Consider the following 21,116-nt stretch of genomic DNA (forward strand, 5'->3'; position numbering starts at 1 on the left):
TAAGGAAGGAGATTGTTTAGGTGGGCCTGATTTAATCAGTTTAAGTCCTAAAGAGCAGAACTGAGATTGCCCTAGAAAATAAGAAATTCTGCCTGTGGATTGCAGCTTCTGCTTGTGTCAGAGGGTTTCAGCCTGTCCTTCCTGATGACCTGCTCTATAGATTTTGGACTTGCTTAACCAGTCTCTGCGATTGTATAAGCCAATTTCTTGCAGTAAATCTCTTAATATATCTCTTCCTGCTTTTATTTCTCTTGTGGAACCCTGACTAATACACAAAAGGATGATGTGATCTTTAAATACGTTTACCTAAAAAACGATGGAATTGCTGAAGGCTTCATGGAGGAGGTGGCTTTTGGCAGGGCCTTGAAGGATGGGTAGGAGTTGGCTAGGTGGGGAAGGGCATTTCCAGCAGAGAGAACAGCCTATGCAAAGGCCTGGAGTGAAACCGTGCCTCCCCTATCCCCCAGTGGCTGGGGATAGGCATTACAGAATTTGGAGTCACATTCTGGGGGTCTCTCCTGTCAAGCTGAGGACTTCAGCACTTGTTCTGGAGGCTAGGGGTTCTCCTTTTTTTATTCTTTGTTCTTTTATTTCTTTATTTTTTGCTTTTTAAAAATTGAGATATAACTTTCATAAGTCAAGTGCATGGGTTTTAAAGAACTTGATGAATTTTTACATATGTATTTAGCCATGTAATCCTCACTAAAATCAAGATATAGAATCAGGTCTGGGATTAGGGTGAGGTGAGTGAAGTGAGCTGTGCAAGCACAGGGTCAGATTCTGCCTTTAAAATTTTGGTATTTTGTTGTCATGGATTTTTTGCATTCATTTTCATTTTGAAAAATATTGTTTATTTTGATTACTGAGGCTTATTTGGCCCACACTTCAATTTTCTGCCTTGGAGAGAGCCTCATGCCTCACTCTAGTCTGGACCTTATTAAATATTTCCGGCACCCCTGTGGCTTCCTCATTCTCCCAATCCTCCCAAAGGAAACCTCTAGCCAAGACCCGGGCTACTTAACATGAGGGGTTGGCCTGGGGTGTGTGCAATCATGGGTGTGTTTGCGTGTGTTTTTCTGAGAGGATAGTTCATTTCTTTGATAAGTTTCTTGGAGGCGTCTGTAAAGTGAGGAATAAGAAACAGATTACCGACTAATAGGGAGCCAGAGGAGGGTTTGTTATTCAAGGGATCTGAGCAGTATGTCTTAGGTCGGTATGCCTGCAGGCCTCCATGAGATAGCCCGGTGTAAATTAGCCTCACTGTGCCCCAGTCTCCTCATCTGTAAAATGTACCTCTCTTATTGGACTGTGTAGGGGTCAGATGAGATAATGGCAGTGAAATTCATAGCACCCTGCACAGCGCGTTCGGCCAACGTTTACGGAGCGCTTACGACTTGACAGGCGCTGAGCTGAGGGTTTTACGGCTGTTACCTTTTTAATAAAGCACACAGCCCACCAAGAAGGTGCACGTCTCAGCGAGCCCTCGTGGGGACCCTGTAACATTTCGCCCCTTGGGCGGGCAGGCGGGGCGGGCAGGGGGCGGGGCGCAGGTGGGGCGGGCCGGGGGCGGGGCGGCGCGCCGGTTCCGGGATCCGGGTCGCGGGCTGCGCCACCGCCTCGGGGCGCGCCGGGCGCTGGGCGCAGCTCGGGGGCGCATGTTGGGGCGCGCGGCGTGGAGGCGCTGCCCGCGAGGGCTGCGGCGCGGCCGGGAGGCGCTGCTGGCACTGCTGGCGTTGCTGGCGCTGGCTGGGCTGGGCTCGGTGCTGCGGGCGCGGCGCGGGGCCGGAATGGCCGAGCCGGGACTCCAACGCACCCCGCGCTCCGGGCGGCGAGACCCGGTTCTGGCGCGGCCGCCGGTGCGGGAGGACGCTCTGGGCGCGCGAGGCGAGGCAGTGCGGCTGCAGCTGCAGGGCGAAGAGCTGCGGCTGCAGGAGGAGAGCGTGCGGCTGCACCAGATAAACATCTACCTCAGCGACCGCATCTCGCTGCACCGCCGCCTGCCCGAGCGCTGGAACCCTCTGTGAGTCCCCAGGTGGCGGGAGAAGCACCGCCCTCGGAGTCCCCGGGCCTCAGTTTCTACAGCTGTGAAGTGGCAAGGTGGAACCGGGGTCTCGAAAGACCTGGGGCTCTCGCGTCTTATTGAGTCACTTGGAAGTGGGCAGTGAAAGTGTTCATACTGCGGGGTGGGGGAGAAAGATTTAAAAAATGAAAATAGAAAAATCTCAGAAATTGACAAATCTGCAGAAAGGTTTCAGATGAGACCCTTTGGGTGCCCTTCCTGGGTCCAAAGGCACCCCCAGTCCAGTTACGCCTGTAACGTCCTGCTTTGGCGAAGCTAAGGACCTGTGGGGTTCGAGACAGGCTTCATTCACTTACTTGTGTGCACCTGTGTGCACCAGGGCCCATGAATCAACCAGGAGGGGAGGGCCCGCCGGGCAGGTGAGATGAAAGGTGGCTGGAAGGGCAAGTCGGAAGCCGCAAGCCTCCTTGCCCTCTCTCTGGGAGTTGGATTCCTGACCTTGAAGTGGAGGAAGTCAGGAAGGAGCGGCTGCTGGGAAGGGCTCCTTCTGGCTGTGGTCCAGCAGAGCTCACTCCTGTGGGTGACACAGTCCTGGAACCTGTGTGGTCAGAGGCCTAATTCCTGTTGGAGCTGCTGTCTGGAGGTGTTGTACCACTGCTTAGGTAAGAAGGGAACAAGCTGGCAGGTGGAGGATGGCCCTCCTGGCCTTCTATCTCCTTTCCTCTTTCGGTAGGGATCTTCCAGGTCCCTGCTGGAGCCCCCTCCTTAAAGACTTTGAGGGAAAGAGGGCTCAGAGAGGGGGTTCTGGAGCCAAGTGGGCGGCCTCCTGTATGTACCAGGCATCTGCCACTCCTCCCTGCTCCTTGTCCCTCCTGTTTTACAGGTGTGGAAATTGGCCCAGAGAGGTCAGGTGACTCACCCAAGGCCCCACAGCTGGAAAGTGGTGGAACTGGCCTTGGGGGACTGTGACCCTCCTGGCCCCCATGGTACTGTGCTGATTTCAGGATTTTAGGCAACTGCTCTGTGCATCCTTGGTCAGAGAGAGCATGAATGTCTGCAGGAGGAGGCCCCACCTCTGCCCTCACTGGCAGAGTTTGAATGGATTTGCACCTCACTGTCTCTGCTGTTTTTCAGGATCTGCTCATGCCTAGCCTATGCTTTTACCTTAGGCATTTTCACTGTTTATCTTTTCGAGTCGAGCTTTGTTTGTTGGGGTTGATGGTAGTTCCTCCTCTTCAGCCAAATGGCTGAATATATGTTTATCTCCTTGAAACGCCAAGGGTGCTCACTGAGGCAAGGTCTAGGGGAAGCTTTCAGGTCAGACTCAGGGTTCAGACCCAGCTCATGTGAAATAAAATCGTGGCTCTTTTGCTCATCAGCTTTGTGATGTTGGGCAATTAATCTAGCCTCTCAGCCTCAATTACCCTATCGGCAAAATAGGGGATGAGTAGAAATAACACAACCTAGGAGTTAATAAAACACCTAACACCTGGGAACACACTGTGTACTCAGTTCTTATTAGTTTTTCCTGCCTTCCCTGTTGCCAACAATACACTCAGGAGGTTGCTTTTAAGAGTCATCCAGGGATTGGTCATAAAGTTTTTCTTTTCCGGGTTCCAACTTCCTCTGTTGTCCCAGGTTGTGAAGTCTCTTTGAAACACTGTGGATGACCTGTGGGGCTTATGGTGTCCCATCTCCATGGTGACACAGCTGCCCTGTGTCCTATCAGGATTTGCTTATAGATCCTGCTATTGCAATGACCCTGGGAAGTTAATCCAAACCCAGCGTGATAAGGAGTGTGAATGCCTCCTGCCTTTAATTCCTGCAGCAAGGCCTGTTGGGTCATTCTTGTCTAGAGAGAAAGGTGAGCTCCATCTGTGTCGGTCTCAGCCCAGCCAGGCCTTGAGGTATAACTTAGATGTAGCCAGTAGCGTCCAGGCCTTTCACGAAGACTCACTTTTATTATAGTTCATACGGGCGTGAGGACCTAATAAGGTCTTGAGATTTAGCCTGAGAAACCAGAATGGCAGATTGAGTTCACAGTCGGGGTCCTGGGTGAGGGGGAGGGTTGGAACTAATTAATAAGCAAAGGTGTGGTTAGGATCCTTGAATGTCATAGGAGGGAAGGTCCTGAGGGAGCATCCAGTCTAACCAGAGAGGAAAAGCCATGCCCCCAAGGTAACACACAGATCTGGGGCAGAGCTGATCTAGAACCCAGATCTTTTATTCCCTCCTCTCTTTCGAGATGGAGGCAATTATTTATCTATTAATTTTAATTACAAGAGCAATACATGTTCACTCTAGAAAAGTTTGCATATACAGAGAAGCAAAAAAAAGAAAGAAAGAAAAATCATCCATAAACCTACCATCCTGGGAAAAACCACTATTAACATTTTGCTGTGTATCCTTCTAGACTTTTCCAGGTATAGAAATAGATTCTGAAAAAGATACACACGGGTAAGTGGGTGAGAACATATTCAGACATGAGTATGTACGAAGGCCCACACATGTTTTTAACCAAATTCTTTGCACTATAGGGGATAAATGTGTTATCATAGGCAAGGGACTGTTTGGCTTGGTTCTTCTGGCATCTGCAAGCCTTGGTAGCTAATAGAGACACTTCGAAGTATTGGCTCTAATCCCTCAAGACTTGGTGTAGACCCTGGCCCTTCTGTGAGGCTAATAATTCACATGCCAGTAGGTTAGTGCATCGCTTTTTTTCTATTAGTTACGGCACTGAATCGAGGAGGGAAAGGAGGAGGAGGAGGAGGATGACAAGGAATTCTTGCATGGTAGTATAGTAAGTATAGGGTTTGCAAAACTCTTTCACAAATACCGTCTCATTTGAGCCTAGCAAGGAGAGGAAACTTTCACTGTGAGATGGCAGCAGGCCAAAGTGGGGAGCCAGATAGCTGGGTCTGTGGCCTTGGGGAACTTTGAAAAATTATGTGAGGGATCTTTCCCAGAATGATTAAATAGAGTTTTGGTGGGTAGGGCCTAGGCTGAGGCTGATGTGCAACTAGTGTTGAAAGCTACTGGCTCAGAGCCTGTGGATTTCTCACTCCGAAGATTAAGGGTGGGTGCTTTTGAAGGTGTGGGAGAATACCAGAATTAGACAAAGTGGGGACTGATAACAGGTCAAATGCAGATGAAACTAGTGGTGACATCACAGTCAGTTACAAGGTGTGTCACAAGTGGATGGTGGCTAATCATGCACCAATACTTACAGGAAGTTTTAGTTTTCATAGATAAGGGAAGCCTTGAGATAATCCTATACTGTTATTCTCATTTGCATTCTGACCTCTTTAGCAGGAGAGAAAGGTGGAGTGACAGCGCCCTTGGGGCTGTGCATTTCCACCACACATGTATGGGGATGCCACGCATGTGACCATCAGCTGTTCTCTGCCACTGCCAAGGAGTTGTGAACCGCTGGTTAGAAAAGTGTGTAAATAATACAAACAGGTGTTTGCATTTCCTGAACGCTTGCTCTGGTTTTAGCCGTATTAGTGCTATAGTTGCAGAGTGTGTATCCGAGTTTAAGGACTAGGACTTGGGTGCTAGGATGGCAAAGTGTCTCAAAATAGCTCTAAATAGGTAATTCAGCAAAAGAAAGTGTTTGTGTCTTGCTGGGGTTGGCAGGAGGGAGTTGGTTAAGATTTCTCTTTTTGCAGAGAGGTAGCCTGCTTGTCTGTTCTCTTAACATTACCTTTGGAGAAACATCACACATGATGTGGAGATTAGACTGATGTTTCTTTGCTTCCCCAACAAGGTTGTAAACTGAGGCTATTTTATTAGTTTTTACTAGACCCATCTTGTGGTTGTCAGAGTGGCGTCCTTTCTTTGAATCAGTACTTTAAGTCTACAGAACATGTTCCTTTTGATTAGAGTTGTCATGATACCTTCTCCCATCCTTTTACTTTCACTTCTTCTGTGACCTTAGCTTTTAGGCATGTCTCTAATTAGCGTGTTTGTGGATTTTGTGTTGTCATTAAAAAAAAAAAAATCCAGACTGACAGTCTTTGACTTTAACTAGATAGTTATGTCCATTTATACTTACTGTGCTTACTGATACTTTAGTGTTTGATTATGCCATCTTACTTATGCTTTCTATTTGTTATGCTTTTTCTATGTTTTTTCCCCTTTTTTCCATACTGCTTTTTGAATTGATAGAACCTTCTGGTTCCATTTTTCTCTCTCTATTAATTTGGCAGTTATCTATTTCCAATCTTTAGTGGTATAATTTGAAAGTATATATTTAACTGAAAAAAGTCTAAAGTTAATCAATAACTATGGATCCTAGAATGCTTTAACATTGATCACCTTCTTTCCCAATTTGTATGTCATTTTACTCCACAATTTTAATTCTGTCTTGCTTTTTAAACCAACACATTAGACATTTTTAAAAATGCAGTATTTGTTTACATTTATCCACACGTTTACCATTTTCTCTTCCCATCATTCTTTCCTGAATGGTCATCTTTGGATCTCAGATATCTTTCTGGGATTCTTTTCTTCTTCCTGAAATATATCATGTATTTCTTGCTGTAGACAAGGTTATTGTTGTAAACACTCAGTTTTATTTATCTGAAAATGTTTTTATTTTGCTCTTGTTCTCAAAAAATAGTTTGGTTGGGTATATAATTCCAGGTTGATAGTTTGGCATTTGAAGATAGTATTCCACTGTCCCCTGGCTTGCACCATTGCTGTGAGATGTCTATACTGAGTTAAATTTGCCTGTCATTCTTGTTTCTTTGTCATTCATTTGAGGTCCTCTTTTATTTATTTAAGCATAGTAAGCATACTTATTTTATGCTCTGTCTGATACCTCTAATATCCAGGTTCATAGATTTCCTTGTTGTTCCTGCACTCCGAGGACTTCTTTTACTTTTTTGTAAGCTGATCCATGCATTTAAAAGATTTTTTTTAAGTATTTTATCAAGAATTTTTTGGGTGTCTTTTACCAAGAGGTGTTCCCAGATATTTTAAATCTTTCATACTGCCCTGAGTGGAAGTCCTATATTCACTTTAAAAAAAAACTTATTTTCTCTATTAGTTAGGGTTCTTTGGTTGAAAGTGACTGAAAACTCAATGCAAACTGACTTAAATATAAGAGAAAATATATTGACTTCTATGACAGAAAAGTCTGGGATTAGAACTGCATTCAGATTATTCTGGGCCCTGAATACAGGGACTCAACTGGTTTCATCAGCAAAATGTTGATTGGTCAGGCCTGGGGCATGTGACCTTCCCAGAGGGGTGTGTATATGTGCGTATGTATACACAAGTGTGTGCACACACATTGTATGTATGTGTGTGTGTGTGTGTGTGTATGTGTGTGTATGTGTCCAGCCCTGCACAAACCATACAGCTTGAGAGTCCAGGAGGCATGGTTCCTGAAAGAGCAAAGTGCAGTAAGATGAAGAAAGGAGAAAGCATTCTGGGCCATTAAAACACATCTATGTATATTATGACCTCCCTGGCCTGTTCTCCAAAGTATATGAATTTTCATTTTTTTAAAGATGTTTATGTGATAACCTAAATATAATATAAAAGAAGATATGGAAGTATTTGCCACACCCATTCATTCATATCCATAAAGTACATAGACATATATTGTACTGGTGGAGATTATGGTAGTCCATACCCAGTAGGGTTGTTATGAAGGCTAAAGGGAATAATGCATGTAGAATGCTTAGCACACTGCCTATCATATAGTAGGCACTCAATAAATGTTACTATTATTACTAGGTACAGTGCAAAGCATGCAGAAAATACAGGGAAAAACACAATTCAGCCCCTGCCCTTACAAAGCACATGGATTATACCAGAAAGTTAAGGAAAGGATGGCTTACTATGATTTAGCAGTGAATTTGGTTCTGAGCTCTTTTTTATCTCCTATGCAGAAGTGGAACCCTGAGTGATGCATAGTTGCCCTTGCCTAATGGAAGGATGCACAGCTTTTTATCACCCAGGAGAAGGGGAAAGTGTTTTTCCTGGATGCAAATTTAGAGATATTCAGGAAGGATATATTGAACTTCATGAAGGAGAATGCTTTTAAAGGATGTTTTATCTTCTTTTTTTTTTTTTCAATTGAAGTATAGTTGATTTACAATGCTGTGTTACTTTCTGGTGTACATCAAAGTGATTTAGTTATATATATATATATATATATATATATATATATATATATATATATATATATGCTTTTCCATTTTGGTTTATTACAGGATATTGAATATAGTTCCCTGTGCTATACAGTAGGACTTTGTTGTTTATGTATTTTATTTATAGTACTTTATATCTGCTAATCCCAAACTCCTAATTTATCCTTCCCTCACCCATTTTCCCCTTTGGTAACCATAAGTTTTTTATCTATGTCTGTGAGTCTGTTTCTGTTTTGTAAATAAGTTCACTTGTGTCATATTTTAGATTCCACATACAAGTGATATTATATGGTATTTGTCTTTCTCTTTCTGACTCACTTCACTTAGTATGGCAATCTCTAGGTCCACCCATGTTGCTGCAAATGGCATTATCTTATGCTTTTTTATGTCTGTGTAGTATTCCATTTTATATATATATATATATATATATATATATATATATGTGTGTGTGTCTGTGTGTATATACCACATCTTCTTTATCCATTTATCTGTCGATGGACTTTTAGGTTGCTTCCATGTCTTGGCTATTGTAAAACGATATTTTAAAGAACAAAGGAGAAACTATACCACGTCAACAACAAAAAAAGGAGAGGGAAGAATGTTAAATATTACTCAGTGAAGACATTTGCTATGGGAAGCTAAAGAAATATGATTCAGCTTATTAAAAATCTTTCTTGTGATTATAAAAATGATGCATGTTCATTATAGAACTATTTTATTTTATTATTTTTTAATAAATTTATTTATTTTTATTTTTATTTATTTTTGGCTGAGTTGGGTCTTTGTTGCTGCACGCAGGCTTTCTCTAGTTGTGGCGAGCAGGGCTACTCTTCGTTGTGGTGTGTGGGCTTCTTGTTGTAGTGGCTTTTCTTGTTGCAGGGCGTGGCTCTAGGCACATGGGCTTCAGTAGTTGTGGCATGCGAGCTCAGTAGTTGTGGCTCGCGGGCTCTAGAGCACAGGCTCAGTAGTTGTGGCGCACGGGCTTAGTTGCTCCGCAGCATGTGGGATCTTCCTGGACCAGGGCTTGAACCCGTGTCCCCTGCATTGGCAGGCGGATTCTTAACCACTGCGCCACCAGGGGAGCCCTATAGAACAATTTTAGAATGCAGAAAAATATAAAGAATTAAATAAGAATCAGTGATAATCCCACTGCTCAGAGATCACCATTGTTAACATTCTTGGTATATTTCTTTCTATTGTTTACTGTTTATGTGTGAGTGCATGCACACACACTTTGTTGTTCGAAGAACTGACATGATGCTGTTTATAGATCTGTACCCTGCTTTTCTGATTAAACGTCAGAGTGTGGTCATCCTTTTTTTATTGCCAAATATTCTCTGAAAACATGGCTTTGGATGGCCATGTAGCGTTTCTTCATGCAACCATGAACATTTATTCTCCTACATTTAAATTGTTTACAGAATTTCACTATTATAAATAATGTTACAAGGAAAAATTTTTACGACAAGCCTCCTTCAGGGTATCTCTGATTATTCACTTGGGTGAGAAATTCTTAGATGTATTGATATGAGATGAATGAGAAGAGGAACACTTTAAAGCTCTGAGTGTAGGGAATTCCCTGACAGGCCAGTGGTTAGGACTCCAAGCTCTCACTGCTAAGGGCCCTGGCTGGGGAACTAAGATCCCATATGCAGCGCAGCGTGGCCAAAAAAAAAAAAAAAAAGTTTAATAATAAAAAAAAAAGAAAGCTCTGAGTGTATATTGCTAAATTGGTATCTTGTAATCTAAGAGCACACAAATAGCCCACCTGGACATTTGAGAACAGTGCCCTTGAACTTCTGGATTTTGCATAGCAGTGAAAACACATAAACAAAAACACTGAGGAGGGGCTGACATACAGTCCCAACTCTATTTGGTCAAACAGAGTTTGTTCTGCTCTCCTATTTACTCCCATCATGAGAAGAAATAAGTTTTAATCCAAAACAGTAAGGATGTGATTTCAGACTAAAGGACAGTTCTTTAAATTGAATAAATTTCATGTTTGAAAACCTCATTGTCCTTATTTCTACCCATTTCTCTTTGGTGCATATGTGAAACTAAATTTTAGCTTTACCTTGTTTTTAAAGATAAAAAAATGTTTTTAGTTTCACAAAAACACATTTTTTTTTCATGTAGTATAAGCAGTTCTTTCTGATGCTTCTAGTGGGCTATGGTGGCTTTTCTAAGCACCCTGTCTAGTACTCAGAGAATATTAAATCCAGACATAATTATTAATATTCTTATACATATATGTGTGTGTTTTCCATTTGCTCTAACATATATTTGGAGGAAGGCAACTGTTTTTTGTTTTTGTTTTCATCAACATTTTTTTAATTAAAATTTTTGCCTCTGATTTTTTATTCTTTTTAATTTTATTTTGTTCTATTTTATTTTTAAAATTAAAAAATTTTCAGATTTTTTATACAAATTTTAAAGGTTACTTTACATTTAGATTGATTACAAAATGTTAGCTATATTTCCCATGTTGTGCAATACATCCTTGAGCCTATCTTACGCCCAATAATTTGAACCCCCCCCCCAGCACTGATAACCACTGGTTTGTTCTCTGTATCTGTGAGTCTGCTTCTTTTTTGTTATATTCACTAGTTTGTTGTATTTTTTAGACTCCACATATAAGTGATGTCATATAGTATTTGTCTTTCTGTGTCTGACTTATTTTATTTCACTTAGCATAATGCCCTCCAAGTCCATCCACATTGCTGCAAATAGCAAAATTTTGTTCTTTTTTATGGCTGAGTAGTATTCCATTGTATATATCTGCCACATCTTCTTATCCATTCATCTGTTGATGGACACTTAGGTTGCTCCCATATCTTGGCAATTATAAATAATGGTGCTATGAATATTTGGGGTGCATGTATCTTCAAATTAGTGTTTTTGTTTTTTTTCAGACATATACCCAGGAGTGGAATTCCTAGGTCACATGGTAGTTCTATTTTTAGTTTTTCGAGGAATGTCCATACTGTTTTCCACAGTCTGCACCAACTTACATTCCCACCAACAGTGTACAAGGGTTCCTTTTTCTCTACATCCTCAGAGGGCAGCTGTTTTGGTAGAAGTGGGAATGAATGAGAAAGGAGAGGGCCTTGGACAGGGCCACTAAGATTGAGATACGTGTAGGTCAGAATTGGCTTGGTGTTTGGGTACACCCTTTGCAACATTAAAAATTTTCTTTTCTTCTTTTTGTATTAAACTTTTAATTTTGAAAAATTCAAACCTAGAGAAAATTTGCTAGAATAGCCAAAATCCTCTATATCCTTCACCTAGACCCTCTCATTATTTTGCTACATTTACTTAATTTTTCTCTTTCTATATGTATCCTATAATATTATACACATTTGAGAATAAGTTACAGAGATGATAATCTTTTATCCTTTGTTACTTCAGTGTGTATTTTCTAAGAACAAGGACATTCTCTCATGATACCATGAAAGTAGTTATCAAATTTAGGAAACTTATACAATATCAGATGTTTCCAACTGTCCCAACTTTTAGAGCAACTTTTTTCTTCCTTACCCGGTATCTAATTGAGAATCAAGTAGGACATTTAGTTGTCCTGCCTCTTTAGTCTCCTTTAGTCTGAAATGGTTCCTCAGACTCTCATTGTCTTTTAGGACATTCACGTTTTTTAAAAGAGTACAGGCCTGTTGGTTTATAAAATGTCAATTCAGGCCTGTCTGATAGTTTCCTTGCGATTTATTTCAGCATATGTGTGACCGTAAAACTTAATGACTTAAAACAGCAATAAACGTTTATTATTTCGCATAATTTCTGTGGGTCAGGGATTTGTGAGTGCGTTATCTGAGTGGTCTGGCTTGGGAGTCTCTCATGAGATTGTAGTCGATATGCTACCTGGGGTTTTTGTCATCTCAAGGTTTGATTGGGGCTGTTGAGGCTGGAGGATCTGCTTTTAGGATGGCCCATCATATGCTGGAAAGTCTGTCTGGGCTGTCCTGGCTGTCAGAAGCCTCAGTTCCTCTCCACGTAGATCTCTTCATGGGACACTTGAGTGTCCTCACTACATAGTGGCTGGCTTTCCCCAGAATGGATGGTCCTTGGGAGGGAACAAAGAGGAACCTTCGGTGTCTTATGACCTGGTCTTAGAAGCCACGTACTGTTTCTCCTGCTGCATTCTGTTCATGTGTGGTGGTTTTAAAATATACCTGCAAATTCTTTGATAGTCTTCCCTTTAAAAGAAGGAGCCTAATTCTCCTCCCCTTGAGTATGGGCTGGACTCTCCTCTGTGGAGCACAGCGCTAAGTAACCACTTCCGTGATTCGGAAAACCAGCGTGTCCAAGAATTCAGGTCCCGCTGGCTAGGGCTGGTGGGAACGCCTTATCGCTTCAGGACACCAGCGTGGTCATGCCTCCAGCCTACAGATGAAGCAGGCATAAGAATGTAAAGGGGGCTGAGAAGAGCCAGCCCCTCTCAGAGACTCTCAGATAAGCCTATTCATGTGGCAAGGCCACCCCAGTGACAGCAGAGCCTGGGCTGCTGCCTGGGTAGCCTCGGAGCCCTCTACAGAAACTGTCCTGGCACTTAGGAAAAGGGACCTGGAGCTACTTAGAAGACCCTGAGAGGGATGAGAGGAGAAATTGCCTGTTTCTTGGTAGGAGGGAGGGCTGGTTGAGGAGAGGGCATGTAGGGATCTTTATTTAGATTCTGATGGCCCACCTGAGCCTCCCGCAGGGTCAAAGGCATGAGCCAGAACCCTGTGACAAGATCGCACAGGGACACAAGGAGCTCCTTGGACACAAGGAGCTCAGCCAAGTACATACACACTTGCAGGCGCTCTGAGAACTGTCCAGGTTACCCTGCCTCTCAGCCTTGTCTTTAAAATAGGAACAGTAAATACTAACATAGGAAGAGGTTTTGAGAGTGAAATAAAGTACTACATTTCATCGATTCTAAGGCATTTTTTTTTTCTTTTTTTTTGGCCACGTGGTGCAGCTTGTGGGATCTTAGTTCCCTGACCAGGGATTGAACCTGGGCCTTCGGCAGTGCAAGTGCAGAGTCCTAACCACTGGACCACCAGGGAATTCCCTCTAAGGCAGGGGTCCCCAAACCCCCGGCCTGTTAGGAACCGGGCTGCACAGCAGGAGGTGAGCGGCAGGGGAGCGAGAGATGCTTCATCTGCCGCTCCCCGTTGCTCGTGTTACTGCCTGAACCATCTCCACCCCCCCCACCCCCCATCCGTGGAAAAATTGTCTTCCACGAAACCGGTCCCTGGTGCCAAAAGGTTGGGGACCGCTGCTCTAAGGCACTTTTTAAAAAATATTTAAACTTTTCTGAAATTAGGATGTCTCTTAAAATCAGAGCATCCTGCAGTTATGATTGGTAGCATTTGTCTTTCTTATTGGTTCATAAGAGAATGGTGTGTCTTCCAACCATTGGAAGACACACCATTAATTTTGATGAAAGCTTATAGACTGGAGATATGATAGCACTAAGGAATTGCTAACTTTTAAAGTGTTAACAATGATACTGTGTTCATTATGAAAAGAATCTTTATCTCTTAGATATATATATTGAAATATTTATGGATGCTGCGGTATGCTGGGTTTTGCTTTAAAATAGTCTGGGATGGGGGGAGTGGGTGAAGACAGATGAATCAAGACCATGTGTTAAGGACCACTGAAGTTAGGTGAAAGGTTCACAGGACTTTCTTATACTGTTTTCTCTACTTCTTGCATGTTTGAAAATTTCCATAATAAAATAAAAGGAAAAAAAAAGAAATAAGTTGTGTGCACAAAAGGCTTTTCCTCTGCTTTTTGTGGGACTGGGTCCCTCATTATTCAGGTCTCATCCTATATGTCACCTCCTGGAGGGGCCCTCCCTGATTACCTGTTCTGTGGTTGCCTCCATTCCCCCTTCCTACTCCCATCTGTAGTTGCTCTCTCTTTCATCCCCCTCCTTTTCTTCATAGCACCCTAACTTTCTGAAATTATTGATATGTTTGCTTATTTGATTATTGTTCCCCTGATTGTAAGCTCTGGGAAGCAGGGGCTTTGCCTATCTGGCACATAGTAGGTGATCAGGAAATGATCGGTGACTGACTGATGCAGGGCCCACTGCTACCGTGCCTGGCACGTGGTAGATAGTCAATAGATGTTGGTTTCACCCCTCACCCTGCTTGGTTCTCCATCTTTTTGATCTTGCACTTAGCTTATCTGTAAGACCTTCCCTTTCTGCCCCCGGAGGCTGGCCAGTCTTCAACATTTATCTTCTTCTCGCATTTCCACCCCATCCCTTGGTCTAGCCTTTAGCCAGGCTAGCCTTCAAACCCTGGTCCTTCTGGTGTCCCTTGTGGGTTTCTGTTCCTCCCCTATCTTGCTGTCAGCCATGTCCTGATTTCCAGGCACTGCCTACTCCCTGGGATGACACTGGGAGTTTGTCATCCATTACTCTGAGGAGAGAATTCTGTGTCACCCTGGAACCTTCTGTGCAAAGTAACAGAAAACCTACCAAAGAAAGAGGGAGCTAAATGGTTCTTATCACTGTCAGCCAAGCCCTAACCCCAGAGAGATGGGTGGGCTCAGCCCACCCCTCACCACGAGACTGCCACAGAATGGAACGGGAGGGTGGGTGGTGGCAGTGGTATGGGGGCTGGGGGGTAGTCAGTGTTCTCTACAGAGCCCTTCCTGGAATGTTCACGCATCCTAGCCATGGTTCCAGTTTATGCATTCAGTGCATCACCTTTGAAAGCATAGCCCCTGCTGGGATGCAGAGTAGGAAAGATGCTGGGAGAAGGCAGGGGGAGACTCAAGTGGTGGTGAGTTCTGGAGCATGGAGAGTGACACCTGCTGAAACGGAGACATGGGCAAGGTGCTGGAGGAGCAAGGAGTGGCGAGCACCTGCCCCACACAGGTGTCCCCACGCTTTTCCTGAGAAGGCGGGGTGAGTTGTTCTTGAAAGAGGACAGAGAGTGTGCCAAGCAGGAAAGGGAGGAAAGGGCACAGTCTGAGCAAAGACCTCAGTGGGATTGGAAAGGCGTGGACAGATGGGAGAGCTGTTGGGCGGGGAAAAGTGACAGTCCCCCTCCCTTCTGATTCTGCTGAGTTTGTACATTGCACAAATCTGAAAATTGCTTTAAGGCTTAAAAACAGCATCTGCAGTTCAAGCTCGTTAAGTATTTAAAACCTTTTTAAAGAATCTGCTGGGGCTCTTAGTGGAACACGGGGTACTCTGGAAGATCCCAGCAGGCTATTTGCCATTCCCCAGGGGGAGGCCCCAGGACCGTGACCTACGTCCCCTTCATCACTCCATCCCCAGCACCAGCCTGGGCCTGGAACATACAGTCAACAGTGGGGTCTTGATTCCTGAAGTTGTGTTGTGTTCGCAGGTGCAAAGAGAAGAAATACAATTATGATCAGTTGCCCACGACATCTGTCATCATAACATTTTATAATGAAGCCTGGTCAACTCTCCTTCGGACAGTTTACAGTGTCCTCGAGACATCCCCAGACACCCTGCTAGAGGAAGTTATCCTTGTAGATGACTACAGCGATCGAGGTGAGCCCCTGACATGGGCTCTTGGAAGAGCCTGCCCTTCTGTGGCTGTGCCTGGGAGGCGAGAGTGTGACGTGGGACATATAGAACAGGCTGGGAAGGACAGGCTTCCTGCACCCCTCTGTGCCTGGCCTCTCCCCTCAGGGAGTTCAGAGCCAGGTGGGGGGAGGCAGACGTGATGGCAGAGGGCTTTACCACACGGTGCTATGGGACTCACCCCGCCTGGGTGCTCAGGAGGGGATGGTTGACCTTAATCTTGAAGGTTGGGTTTGCAGACAGCAAAGGTGGAGGGAGGCATTTCAAGTGGAGGGCACAGAATATGGAAAGGCTTAGAGGTGCAGTGCTGTGTGGACTGTGTAGGATCTGCAAGTAGTTCAGGAAGGACGGAGGGCCGGCTGCTTCAGTGAGTAGCAAGAGAGGAGCGGGGTTGGCGTGGGGGGAGAGGGCTCAGGCCTTCGATCCGAGGCCGAGGAGTTGGGGCTTTGTCCTGAGGGCAGGGAGAGCCAAGGCAGGATTTCAAGCAGGAGACCAGTTTTGCCCTTTGGGGAATCCCTCTAGGCTGGAGTGTGGAGAATGGGGTACTAAGGAGCTCTGCAGGGAGGCCAGGGGGCTGTGGAGGTGGGCCAGGTGGGAGATGGAGGCTTGGAGTCGGGTGGGAGGGGAGGGGAGGGCAGGGCAGGCAGGTAGGTGGGAGGAGGGATGCCTGGAAGGTGGCATCCACAGGCTCAGAAACTGGCTGAGGTGTGAGGCGGACCCTCGGGCTTCCGGCTTGGGTCTCCTGGTGAATGGTGATGCGGTCCCAGAGCTAGAAAAGCCATTTAGGGCAGGAGGGGCAGGTCTGGCAGGGGAAGGGGGGCATTTGGCCTTGACCATGTTGAGTTTGGGATGAGATCAAAAAGGGGCAGCCTAGACAGAAGAACTGAAGCCAGGGAGAGGCATTCCATTGAAAGGGTGGTGCTTGTCCCTACAGACCTAACCAGTGACCTGGGATCCAGCAATTCACATGCAGTCCAAGGCTGGCCCTTTATTATTCAGTGAACGTTTTTTGAATGTGTGCTAGGCGCTGGGGATTCCGTGGGAAACAAGACAAATCCCTGCTCTCATAAAACTCACATTCTAGAGAGGTGGGTGGAGATGGTCAATAAACATATAAAGAACATAACATAATATATACATCACATAGTACAACACAGTATAACATAGCATACCGTAATAGAACGTGATACTGTACCATAGCACGAGTAGGAAGTGCTCTGAAAGAATACTGGGAGCAGGAGAGCGAGTGGGGCTTGGGCACCAGGCCTACTCTAGCTGGTGGAGGTCAGGGAGGCCTCTCTGAGGAGGTAGCCTTTAAGCCAGAAGCTACAGTGTGGAGAAGGAGGCAGCCCAGTGAAGGTCTGGGGAGAGGGGCTGGGCTGGAAGCAGCAGGTGCAGAAGCTGGAACAGCAGCCGTTCTCCAGGTCAGACCACCGGCTGGTGGAGGGTGACCTGGGGGATGGGTTGCAGGGTGGGCGGGGCCAGATCAGGTGGGGCCTCGGAGGCCAATCTAAGGGGTTTAGCTTAAATAGGAGCCTGTTGGGAGCCGCCTGAGGGCTATCGGGAGAGCTGGAAGGTCGCTAGGTCTTGGGGACTCACTGTGCTGCCCTGTGGGGCAAGGCTGACGTTGGGGGCAGACACGGATGGAAGGGGGAGGGGGGTAGGGGCTGCCGTGGCCTTGCCTGGCTGGGGTTAGCCGTGTCCGTGGAGCGGTAGTCAGCCAGCACATCTTTGGCCACTAGCTGACGTGAGGGCAGCTAAGCTTAAGTGGGGGGAAATGTCACGGTCCTGCAAGAGGGAGAGCTGTGGGCTTGGTTGCTAGAGCCTGTTTCAAACCAAGTCACCACCCCTGGACCACCCATCAGGGTAGAGCCACTGCTTATTGGGCATCTGCTGCTTCAGGCTCTGAGGCTGGTCTGTCTGACTTCAGAGCCTGGTGTATAGGTCCTAATTGGTGGGTGTGCCGGGCTGTTCTCACAGAGACTCAAAATAACAGTGATTTACGTGAGATAAAAATTGATTTCTCGCTCACATCACAAATCTGGGGTAATAGTCTAGGGCAGGTGTGGCCCCTCCACGCTTTTAGGGCCCAGCTCCTCCTGCCCTTAGTCTCCTTCCTCTCGAGGATGGTGCACTGCCTCTGTCTGCATAGCCCAGGCTGGGTCTCCACCTCCTGCTCACTCCCATCAGCAGAAGGGTTTCAAGGGGACTGGGAGCTACACCTGGAAGTTGCCCTCAGTCCCACTGAGTAGAACAGAGTCACCTGGCCACGCCTACCTGTGAGGGAGGCTAGGAACGCCATCTCTATGGAGGGTGGCCATGTGCTCAGCTGAAAAGCATGGGGAGAGTGAGTCTTAGGGGAAGCTGGCATTCCCCATGGCAGCAGGCAAGCCAGGCTGGGGGTTGAGGCCTAGTGTAGCCTACAAGGTGCTGAATTCTGGGGTCAGGGGTCTTAGGCGAGCTTTACCATAACCCGTCATGTCACCTTGGGCAAGTCACTTGTCTTCTGAGCCTTAGTTTCTAATCTGTAAATGGGTTTATCTACACTAATACCAGAGACCTGTGGTGAGGAATACATGAGATCATGTGTAGGACAGAACCCCACGTAGCAGCCAGCTTATAGTAGGCATGCATCTCCATTTCCTTTCCTCCCAGGGTTGTTTTCAATATGTCTGTGTAGACGCTGGTTCTGGGTCACACCGCATAGCCTAGCATCCCAGCTCCAACACTTTGCAGCCGTATAGCCTTGAGCAAGGAGCTTAACTAGTTTCAACCTTGTCTTCCAGCCCTGTAAAATGGCATAATAGTAGTTCTTACCTTTCAGGGTCATTGTTGAGGATTAAATGAGATGAAGGTGGTAGCTTGCTACATCAGGGCCTGGCCCATTGCTGGCACTTGTTCAACGATAACTTCTGCTTTTATGAACTATTTAAAAAACTGCAAAGTGCCAAAAACGTTTCAGAAATGTATTCATTCAGAAGCAAATATCAGATTATTTTCTCTTTATGGGATCAAGCAGCTGCTCAGCAGACAGGAATACAGTATGAAGCCCTTCCAGTACAGCTCAGTGCTCCCATAAATGTAAGGCTCTGTGGGGCCAAGACTTCCCCTCCCCATCGTGGTAATTTGTAAAGCCAGCAGGATGCCCCTCTCAGCGTGTATTGAAGGTAAGAAGTCCTGCCCTGCCCCCTCCTCCCACCCTTCCTGCAGGGTCAGTCTGAGCTGATGAGGGATGTCAGCGCCTTCCAGGATGGGGGAAGACAGTTCAGGCAGATAGAAAATTGATGCAGACCAAACCCATAATGAGTACTGGGAGGCTGCACCACAGTTTTCCTGTGTTCCCTGGGCACTGCCACTAATTAGCTTTGCTTGGGAAGTCACCTCCCTTATTCCTGCCATTAGCTTATATGCAGTTATATTTAGGGTTGGAAAAAAATCAACCAATGAATGTTTTTTGTTTTTTGTTTGAGTATCAAGAGTACTTAGGGAAACATTTCACAGGCAACAAAGCAACTTAGAACATTTTACAAAGTTTTCCCTTCACTGATGATGAGAGGGACTTTGAGATGAAGCCCATGTTGATGTGGGGAGGTTCTCTCATTTTTATTTTACCTGACTGGTTCTCACCTGCCTCCACCTACCCATCGAGAGGCATGAATCGGGGCCTCTAGTCCCAGAGCCTGTGTGTGGAGTTGGGAGTCCTGGGGCCAGCTCTAGCTGTGGGCACGTCCTTTCAACTCTTAAGGACTCATTTCCTCTCTTACAAAATGGGATAAGCATGTCCTCCTGACAAAGTTTGGATTTGTTTAACAAGGATGGGCAGCTCTAGAAGAAAGCTCTGGAGGCAGCGTTAAGCCTGTAGACTCGAGCCAGAGTCCCTGGGTTCACATCATGTCTCCTCAGCTCACTTGTCTGGGACCTCGGCACGTCACTTAGCCTCTCTGGCATCAGTGTTCTCATTCATAAAAGTAGTACTTACCTCATAGGGTCGTTATAAGACTCAGATGAGTTATATGAATCACTTGGACTGTAATTAGCACAGTAGGCTTTCTCATTTTGGCTGCCATTATTATTATTATTACTGTGTCTACTGAAATGTGCTTCTGAGAAAATTTGTGTTAACGTAATTTTATTATAAATAAAATTTATGTTAATATAATCCCATATAAATTAAAATTTTATGACGTATTGCATAATTAACATAAATGAACAAAGTTTATATTAACACGATTTTTTGGAAAAATCGTGGTTGGATGGTTCTTGTGCTTTTTATTTAAATGTTCACAAGTCAAGCTAATTTTGGGAGGTAATAGCTTTATTGAGATACATCCACATGACACATTCAGTCATTTCAGGAGTACAGTTCAATGTGCGTGTGTTTTGAGCGGGAGCGTTTGGTGGTTCTGGAATCCTCCACCCCAACCTCCCTGGCCTTCAGGGGCTTCCAGCCTTGGTTCCGGGTGCGGTGAGGACGTCCCTGGTGCAGAGCAAAGGAGGCTCGTGTCTACTTAGTCTTCTTTTGGGGACAGGGAGGCCCTGGAAGGACACGGCTGGGGATGTGTGGCGGTGACCCTCGGTGTCCCGCTTGCCTCCCCAGAGCACCTGAAGGAACGCCTGGTCTCCGAGCTGGCCAGGCTGCCCAAGGTCCGCCTGATCCGCGCCAACAAGAGGGAGGGCCTGGTGCGGGCACGGCTGCTGGGGGCTTCCGCGGCCAAGGGCGACGTGCTGACCTTCCTGGACTGCCACTGTGAGTGCCACGAAGGGTGGCTGGAGCCGCTGCTGCAGAGGTGCGTGGACTGTCCGTGGGGGGGCGGGGGTGAGGGGGGGCCCTGACCAAACTGGCATGAGAGGCAGGGGCGCTGGGCTCAGATGCTCCTTGGGCAAAGCCTCTGTTCCTGGGCGTGGTAAAAGTCCCTACCTCCTGGGGCTGTGGAGGCTGTTAAATGACTTAATACACGGACAGTGCTTAGAACATGCCAGCATGTGGGAGGTCCTAGATGAGTGTTTGCTTTTATTACTGCTTATTATACACGTTTATTGTAGAAAACTTAGTATGATCAACCAAGAAAAAAATAATGGTCAATCACACAGAATTGCACTCCTGGAGGGTATACATTTTGATGTATTTCCTTCAAGCTGGGCTGACTTATTCATTACATGCAGTACCTACAATACCTACGGCCCACCCATGAAACTTTAAGGGACGCCCCCCCCCAAAAATTTATGTTAATTTCTTTTAAAATTGGAATGGAAAATGAATATCATAATAATGAATATATAATAATGAATCTAGCCTGGATTGTTTGTCTTTTTACCAATATAGTCATAAAATATTGTTTTAATATATTTTTTATAGAGTCATGAA

General features: G+C 45.6%; 1 protein-coding gene and 1 non-coding gene across 2 annotated transcripts in view; one reads left to right on the forward strand and one right to left on the reverse strand.

Moving 5' to 3' along the window:
* The first annotated feature begins 1,602 nt into the window (after positions 1 to 1,602).
* Positions 1,603 to 21,116, forward strand: part of GALNT12 (polypeptide N-acetylgalactosaminyltransferase 12) — a 39,380-nt gene continuing 19,866 nt past the window's right edge. Inside the window, exons 1-3 of the mRNA XM_057549428.1 lie at positions 1,603 to 2,020; positions 15,549 to 15,718; positions 20,349 to 20,538. Of these exons, the coding sequence (XP_057405411.1) occupies positions 1,656 to 2,020; positions 15,549 to 15,718; positions 20,349 to 20,538 (725 nt within the window). The 5' untranslated portion in view covers positions 1,603 to 1,655. The remainder of the gene's footprint in view (positions 2,021 to 15,548; positions 15,719 to 20,348; positions 20,539 to 21,116) is intronic.
* On the reverse strand, positions 13,172 to 13,244 carry TRNAA-UGC (transfer RNA alanine (anticodon UGC)). Its single transcript has one exon. It is a non-coding gene; the product is annotated as a tRNA-Ala (tRNA).

Source organism: Balaenoptera acutorostrata, chromosome 6 (assembly GCF_949987535.1).
Source record: "Balaenoptera acutorostrata chromosome 6, mBalAcu1.1, whole genome shotgun sequence".
Classification (NCBI taxonomy): domain Eukaryota; kingdom Metazoa; phylum Chordata; class Mammalia; order Artiodactyla; family Balaenopteridae; genus Balaenoptera; species Balaenoptera acutorostrata.